The 8,869-nt window shown below is 43.0% G+C and overlaps 1 protein-coding gene across 8 annotated transcripts in view; it reads left to right on the top strand.

Annotated features, from left to right (window-relative positions):
• FRMD1 (FERM domain containing 1) overlaps positions 1-8,869 on the top strand; it is a 65,444-nt gene that overhangs the window by 21,376 nt on the left and 35,199 nt on the right. For 7 of the 8 annotated variants that reach the window (XM_025195042.1, XM_025195036.1, XM_025195033.1 and 4 more), the window contains one exon: positions 5,246-5,336. In XM_025195042.1, the coding sequence (XP_025050827.1) occupies positions 5,246-5,336 (91 nt within the window). Of the gene's footprint in view, positions 1-4,020; positions 4,572-5,245; positions 5,337-8,869 lie in introns of all 8 variants that reach the window. The other variant, XM_025195055.1, reaches the window with a different exon arrangement.

Genomic DNA, 8,869 nt, shown 5'->3' on the forward strand with positions numbered 1-8,869 from the left:
AACCCTCCAGTACCCTGGGGGTTGCATTCACTGCCCTGGCTGGACAGCCCCTGCCCCACTCCCTCCCTCACTGTGGGGGCCTCAGTCTGCTCCTCCCCCCCCCACCCCAACTTACCAGTGGGATGCTGCTCTCCAAGCTGCTAGGCTGCATTCCTGTAAATCAGCTATCAGTTCAGCATCAGCTGATATGACTGGTTAATAACTGGCCATCAGTATCAGCCAAGAAAATCTTTAGCTGTACACACCTATTTGAAACAGTTGTGGCAGTTAGTGGCCCATCTAACTTAAGGTTTCTCATCCTAACATCTGTGGATTTCTTTCTCTTTTTTTTTTTTTTTTTTTTTAACTGCACCCCTGCTTCAGTGTAGTCAGGGTTACTGATCATTTGGCCAGCTAATCCATCTTTAAAATATGAGCCTGAAGCATTTTGGACTATAGCGGCTTTAATAAGTGTAGATGGGGTCTTTAGAGTTCAGCTTTACGGTGCAAGCAAGAATGGAAGGAATGCCAGACACATCCTTCAGGCCATTTCTGCCTCATTTCCTGAAGCCTCTTTGAAGGGCCATGTTGTTGAAAGGCTGAGTGGGCTGCACTGAGTGCAGCCCCTTTGATAGTTTATCTTGAGAGTGTAGAGCCCTACGTATTTGCCTTCAGAGTTTTTTTTAAGGGATCTGTAACTTTATACCTGTCGATAGCCTTTTAAAAAGTTTTTGCTTCTCACTTACTTCTGTCTCTTTGGTTAAACAGTTGGTTAAATATATTTCCTTAATGTACTCTGACATGTCTGTGTGTAGAGAAAAATATAGCTAGCTGATGCAAAACATGAATTCTCAGAAACACAATTGGGTATAGAACACACAGGTATGAAACACGATTCTTTAGATAAATTCAAAGCCAGTAACAAAATCCACCTGTTACAGTTTTAAAAAACCTACAAAATAAAAAGCTTCTTCCACTTGTGAAGTCTTAAAGGGGCAAAGGAGCAACTTGTCCAGCAACACCAGTAGCATTTAGATTTTAATGAGTACAACCACAAACAGCATATTTTTGCTATTATCATAGTGTTTGCTCAAGACAGCAAAATTGTAAAGTGCCAGACAAATCCTGGGCATTAGCATTACTACTAAGTAATCAACCCACCGAGGTAGGTAAGTATCATTCTTTTTTCAACAGACCAAAGATCTTGCTTTTGGTAAGTAAGGGATGTATGCATGTATTTCCAATAACTTCCGTTAAGAGACACCACATAAATCCTGTTCATCCAATTGAGAATATACCTGGCCATTTTATGTGATCAGGTCTGGATCCATAGGGTAAGGTCTGTGCTTCTTGTTTAACTTTTCACAGGTTGGTGTTAGGAGGGACTGGGGGAGTGGGGGAAGAATGCAGTTCATAAAAGATTCCTTCCATTCTTCTATATTAAATGTGTCCAAGTTCATTTAGTTATTGTCAGCAACCTCCTATTTTCCTTGGCTGTATAAATGATTGATAGATTCCCTGCAAACCATCCTCTCAAACAGCGGTTTCCCAACACCAGAAAGGCTGCTGTGGAATCTTAAAGAAAAAGCAAAAATGTGAGGGGTATTGAAGCCTACTAAGATCCTATGCAAATTTAAATCAAAGTTGGAGAAGTCTGACCTGCCAACAAGGGGTGTTGTTTGAGTGTAGAAGGGGACAGCCTGGCTGAAAGTGTACAGAACTTCTAGGACAGAGGTTTTCAACCTTGTTTGGTTGGTGTACCCCCGGCAGCCATTCAAGAAGCAGGGAGTCACCTGGCCGGTTGACAGGCCGGGGGGCTTCCCCGCATGCAGTGGCACACCTGGAAACGCTGGCGGTGAAACCAGAAGTGCTGCTGGTGAAACAGGAAGTGCCCTCGCTTCTCTGCGCTGCTGCCACGTACCCCCTGGGGCCTTCCCAAATGCCCCCAGGGATCTGCATACCCCTGGCTGACAAACCTACTCTAGGAAGAGTGGGTTAAGGAGCCTTGAGGAGCTTACACAAGCAGTAAGTGGGACAGTACATTGTGGATTCTGATCATACTGGGTGACACAGGCGACGTCTACATGAGATGCTACTGTGCAGTAGCAATGAGCTACTGTGCACTAGCGTTGGGAGGGGGCGCACTAGCGCTGTAGTAACAAGGTTCTGCGCAGCAGCAATAAGCTACTGCGCAGAAAAGTAGTAGCGTCAGAAAAAAAACGGGATGTTACTGTGCAGTAACGCCACTTATTGTGAAGTCATTTAGTACTTGGTTATGCACTAAGTATTTATGCAATAACCAAGTTATTGTGCAGTACTAAATGACTGCACAGTAACAACTGCACAGTCCGCTGCTCATGTAGATGCGATCACAGTGTTGCAGGCATCATGAAAAAATAGGAACGTCCTTCCCAACTCGGAAGGTTCTGGCAAATAGGCTTAATAGAAGCATGCAAACCTGAGTCTTTCTTTTGGCCCTTGGGGAATTATTGGGCACAGCACAGTGCGTAAATAGCACAGTGATTCTGATTTTGGTAGCGTTTTTCACTGTACTTGCTGAGCACTTGTCCACATATGAAGTTACTCCAGAATAGCTGTAAATGATTATACAAGGGCCTTAAGCAGACAGCTGTAACCCTATGTTCCTTGAGTTGATAACATTCTTGGTCTTTGGATACCATCATGGTGGACTTGGGATATAAATCTAAGTACTGTAATAAGGGGGAAAAGAACTCTAGGTGGAGAGGACAAATGTAAGAATAATTTTTTGGAAAGGACTGTTAGTAGAGTTAAGAGAATATAGGACATGAAAACAAAGATGGTAAGCATGACCAAAGCTATGCATGGCCTTGAAGATTAGAAACATGAAAAAGTTGAGTTCATTGATGAAAGGATTTGAAGAGGGGAATGACATGGGTGGGGCTGTGTGTATTTTATAGGCAGTTTTATTAATTGCCTCATTCAGAGTGTCCTGTACTTACCTGCAGACGTTTAGTTTCAGAAAATTCCATATTATAAGAAGGCTTCTGCTTGTTTTGAATATGAAAGTATTTGAAATGTGTCTAATTGTGTAGAACATATACATTGTCATTGTTATCATGCATAACAACACTCACACGTACTCTAGTTGTAGTTACCAGTACATCAGCACTCTTCTTAAAACATCTTTTCCACAGTAAGTAAATGTTTGGTTACACGTGTTTCTGTCCTGAACTCCTTTATGTGGGGAAAGGATGAAGACCTCAGTTTAGCAGGGCTCTTAATTTTACAATTGCATATCACTGCCATAAGAATACCTGGCTAAGGTTACAGCGTCAGCATTCTGAAGAAAGATCTGGGATCTAGATCAGTGGTGCTCAGCTGCCTGGCCCTGTGGGTCAGATGAGTGACATGGGGCCATCTGTAGGCCTGATCCAGCATGAGTTCAGCATGTTGTTGATCCAGGGGTGCAATTCAGCATACCAGCCTGGCCCTGCATGCTAGATCCAGCCACGGAGTTATCCCTTATGCTGGCACAGTCCAGTACACAGGGCCACATCATCCAGTCTGCAGGGTTCCTCATGGGTCCAGAAATTTGGCAGTGGAGGTAGTGGCAGCATTAATTGCCACAGTGGTAGAATCCACCTCCTCAGCCCAAATGGCCTCCTTGCAGCATTGATTCAGCATCACTATTAGATTAACTCGGACTCTTTGTTGTCCAAGCCCAGTGAAATCTGTATGTCTTCTGGTGGAGCAGAGAGGGTGTTCAGTTTCTAGGGAAGAGTGACATACCTCTGCAGTGAAAAGGTTTGAAGAATCCGCTTCTTGCTGGGGAGTAGATGGGTGGCCTTGGAAGAAAGCTTCTGCAAAATTGTTTCTTGTCCTTACAGTTATGAGAATAGCACTGCACTCTTTCATATCCGGAAAGGTTTCTGTAAGCAGGCCGCTCCAATGCCTCTGGTACTCATAGGTCTGCCAGGTCATTGCTCAGTGGCTACTAAAGACATTACTCCATGATTGTCTAGAAACAACGCATGTTATTCTTGTCTGCTTTTATTACAGTGCTACTGCTGCTTGCAAAAGTTCTGAGCAACGGCATAAGCAAGCCATTTGAGGAGGAAAACCCTAATAAAGAAACAGCAAAGTGTGAGGACAGGAGCCAGCTCCCTTCCACCTCTTCTTCCCCCTCACCCTCCGTCAGGGTTGTCACTCTATCCCTTCATGTCAGCTGATCCTGAACTTTTTGTTGTTTGCTGCTTCTCAGCTCGCTCTCTCTCCATCCCTGTTTTTTATATTACTTCTGCCTATAAGGTGTTTGGTAAACTTTCAAGCTCTTAAATTCTACTCTTGGCTAGAAGTCAGATACTGGGGGAAAAGAAACCAGCTTGATAACATTGCATGGAAGGAAGGAGGTGGGCAAGAAGCCACACAGCAGCTTTGAAAATCAAGGGTTTAATCTCTGCAGGGTCAAAGTCAATGGAATAAATTCCCTCTGCATCAGCCTGCAGACTGCTGTTCAAAGCCTGAAGCAGTATGGTGTGTGTCTTTATCTTCTTGGGAGAAAGTTTACACCTGTGATTTCTCAAAACCTCCAAGTTTTACTTCTCTTTGTGGTAAATGCTTTTATTTTTGTGGAGATAAATAATATTCCCTGACAATTTCTGTAAGCAGAGTATTTGGGCTGTGCAGACCCAACTGACGCATTGAGTTCTGCTGTCTCATTATAAAAGGACACCAGTATACTGGAGCCTTTAGTTCCTGTCTTACTGAGGCAAGAACAAAAAGGACAGTGATTCTCAACCAGGGTGCCACAACACTTTTGGGGTGCCATGCAGTCCTTTTAAGGGTGCCATGGTGTGCTGTGTAATATTAGCACTATTAGGTGTACACACACCTATATGATTCATAAGATAAGATAAACCCAGATATTTCAAATGGGTATCCATAGTGTCAAAACCCCTCTGACCTGTTTTGGTCTTTCAGAGTTCTTTGCAACAGAAGAATTGCTTTAATATTTTTTCCCTTGGTCAAAAAGACAAGTGAAGGCTCAGAGGATTTGCCTTGAGTCTAAAACAGTTGAGGTTGATGTGAAAGGAAGGGGAAAGAATGCTCCCCTACTGCAAGGAAAAAGCCTACCCCAAAATAATCTTATGTGGAGAACAGAGTTATGCCCTCTGTTTCTGATACAATTGTTCTCGTAGCTATTGATTTTTGTCTTACCTGGAAAAACTTTTCAGTGCTGGGGTATGTGAGCATCCTGTAACCCTGAGTTGGTTGTTTCTTTCAGGTCAAAGCCACCGGACAGGAACTTTTCCAGCAAGTTTGTGATTTAATGAAGATTAAAGACCCTCATTTCTTTGGTCTAAGTATTGTTAAAAGTAAGTGAGTTCTATGCACAGAGTAAATGACTTCACAAATGCCCACAGACACATTTGTATAGCTATTGTATGTATATTAATGTTTTGGCTACACCGTGGGGAGGACACAAGGAGAATGTATTGTGGTACTGTCACAAACTGTGGTACATTATCCAAAACCTTTTTAAAGTTTTATCTTTGTTCCATGAGCAGATGCATTTAAGGGAGATGAGAGGGTCAACTATTCTTTAATCTTGTTCTACCTTTTGGATGTTTCCTGTAGCTAAGTTGTTTGCCAACACTTTTGCTGTTGAGTGAATTCAAAGTGTCAGTTGTTGCACCGGAGATGAAATGTAATAGGACTCTGTGGCTAGAAGCATAACACATTTTCTAAACCACAAATTGCAAAGAATGCTTGTAAAAATGTAAAGGCTTTGAGGGGGAAGGGAGATTATAATGTGCAGGATTGACTAGACCAGACTAGATCAATGGTCAATATAAGCCAATGTCCTGTCACTGAGAGGGGTCTGTACCAGATATATCTAACAGGAAGTAAGCTATCCTGCTGTAGGCTGATGTAGAATAATTTACCATTTAAGTTGTCAGCTGTCGGATTGTCTTAGTTCCCAAAGCTTGAGGGGATTTATACTCCTTCCAAAAATGGTCGTTTTTTAATATTTAGATAATATTATTGTCATTCATACAAAAAGAGGGACTTTTTCAGTCCCTTTCGGTATGACCTTGGTGTGATCTCTTACAGCAGTGAATTCCACAGGGTAATTCTGCATTGTGTGAGAGAAATATTTACTTTTTAATTGGTTTTTGAATTTTCCACCTTCATGATTTTTATCGAAGATTCCCTGATTCTTGCATTAAGTTACTTCTCTAAGGATTTATATTTGAAGGCAATATATCGATATAGATTCCTTTTGATATGGAATCAGATCAAACTAAATCAAAATAAACTTGGATTACTTTGGATTTCGTTAACCACCTAGCGGGTTTCATCCTCATAACCAATTCAGTTTACAAGTACATCTGTAGTTTAAACCACAGTGTGTTTGTTTTCTGTTGGGTTTTTTTTTTGGAGTGGGGGGAGGTTCATCAACAAAAACGAAAAGGTTTAATTTTACATACACTCACTCTGCTCTGTATGAGAAATTACTCCTATCACTCCAATAATGTTAGCTTCCTTCATTGGATGTCCCTTATCTCATAACGTTCAAGCTCCTGTTCCTTCTTTGCAAGGACCAGTGTAATTGCATCCCTGTCTCCATCTCCACACTTATTTTTCTCCCAATCTGCTGCTCCGTCCTGCTCTTTGCTTAGTTTTTTTCTTTTTTAACCTTACTTGTCTGTTCACCTTTACATTTTCGTGCTTTCAGTCTTGTGTGTGTGGTTTGTTTGTTTCTTGTTTGTTTGTTTGGTTTTTTTTGAGGGAGAGAGGTAGGTTGGTTGGTTGGTTGGTTCTTGCTACTCCTTAGCGCATCTACATGTTCATTAATGTGCCATAGTTACTGCATATTAAGTTCAGTACTTGGATAACCAAGTACTAATCAATGTGAAGTAACTTGCAGTAGTGCTGATGCATGGGTTTTTAGTGACGCTAACTGTGCAATAGCCTAATATTACTGTGCAGTAATGTGTTAGCATGGTTTTTGGCTGGCATGTTACTGTACAGTTACTAAACTACTGCACAGTTAGCATCTCGTATAGACGTGCCCCTTGTGTAGTTGTGTTTGAAGCAGTCTCCCCACCCTCTCTTTCTCAAGAGTAAGGACTGTGGAAGGTGACCAGATGCTAAGGTAAGTTGAACATTGCTATAGTTTCTTGTTTTGTTTTTTTGTCATGGGAATGCAATAGAATCTGAACGCTCCTAGTCCTGTTACACAACAGATGTAGTGGAAAGGGTACCAAAGCAAAGCAGTAGCAATATCTTTGTGTTCTAGTAAAGAACAGAGTCTGCCAGTAACTTAAAATCTTCACACACTCCTCCAGTTACAGAAATGCTTTATCTTTATGGAGCAAAGATTCTCCAGATGATGTTGCTAAAAGAAAACATAACTTTCCCTATTACAGCACACTGCAGGAGTCGAATAGCCTCTGACCTTAAGTTTTTATGAATGTTCCACTCTGGTTTGTCTCAGCTCAGTTGGCAGAAGCTGTGACCAGGCTGAGCACGCTCCCAGCCTGGCTTCTTGCTTTGCTCCCCTTGAGTGTTTCAAGGGCCTGGATGAGGTGGAGGTCAGACTTTTTTGCTTTTTTGTTTAAGGACCTCATGGTATACTGCAGTGGGGAGGTTTCTTTTATATCAACTCTGTTACAATAGCACATGAGCACCTTGCAGTCTTTCATGAATTTGTCCACACAGCATTCCTGTGAGGAAGGAATGCATGGTTATCCTCAGGGTATAACCGAGAACTCTGCCACAGAGACGCTAGATGGCTTTCCCCAGTGTCACACAGGGTGACTGGCAGAACATATAGTTGAAACCAGTTCTCCCAAGGCTTAGGTCAGTGGTCCAGCTGTGGCTTCCAAAAAAAGAGAAATAATTAAATTTAGAAACATCTTTATTTCTTTTAATCTCTGTTTTTGGTTACCTTTGTTTCTTGCTCGGTTAGACTAAGTCGTCATGTAATATGGCTTGGGCCACAATCATATCAAGAGTTTTGTCCACAGCTAGAAGGATTAGCATATGTTGACTACGCTTCTTCTTGACCATTCTCCTTCCACTTCTTCAGTCCCTCGGTGGGGAGGAAAAAGTAGCTTTGGAAACATTTTTGGTCATAACATGGTAAGGTGGTGGTACAGAAGCAGCTGATAGCCACTGCTCAAGATTTAACTCCAGAAATCAAGCAGCAGCACTGCTTCACCCCCACCCTCCATTTCCCACCATCCCCACCCAGCTGCTGAAATGGAAAGGAGTATTCAAACATGGGCATGCAAGCCTCTGATCTGAGTGCTTGTTTACTGGGTGGCCTCCAGGTGTTTCTATGGTCACAGTACTGATGCTGCTTCCATGTTTATCCATGGCAGCTCTTTGCCACTAGCAGGGACATGCACTGTGCTGTGGACTGACTTGTTTCAGTGGCTTAAAGCAGGGCTGTCCAACTGGCAGGCTTCATGCAGCCCTTGAGAGGTTAATTTGCGGGTCTTGGGCTCCCACCTGGCTGCTGCTTATACCCCCACCCCCCCCCCCCCCACTGCTTTGTCTGGAGCAGCAGATTAGGTCTTCATGCTCCCTCTTCTCCTCCTCTAGCTTTCACTTCTCACCCCCACCCCAAGGGTAGCCTGCAGCTGGGGAGCTGAGTGGGGGCTGGTGCATCCTGCAGTGCAGTATGGTAGGAGGGTGCCTGCCCAATCTGTGGGAGAGGGACCATGGCCCCTGCTGATGTGGATCACATGGCGTGTGGTCTCTGGCCACTTAGAAGTTGGACAGCCCTGATTTAAAGAATACAGAGATGAGGGGAGAGTCTTTAACAGAAGGACAGTGACAGAAATAGTAAGCAAATGTTCTTTTGTTGCCTCTTGCAGCTTGTGTTGCAGATACGGCA

This window comes from Alligator sinensis, unplaced genomic scaffold (assembly GCF_000455745.1).
Source record: "Alligator sinensis unplaced genomic scaffold, ASM45574v1 scaffold448_1, whole genome shotgun sequence".
Classification (NCBI taxonomy): Eukaryota; Metazoa; Chordata; order Crocodylia; family Alligatoridae; genus Alligator; species Alligator sinensis.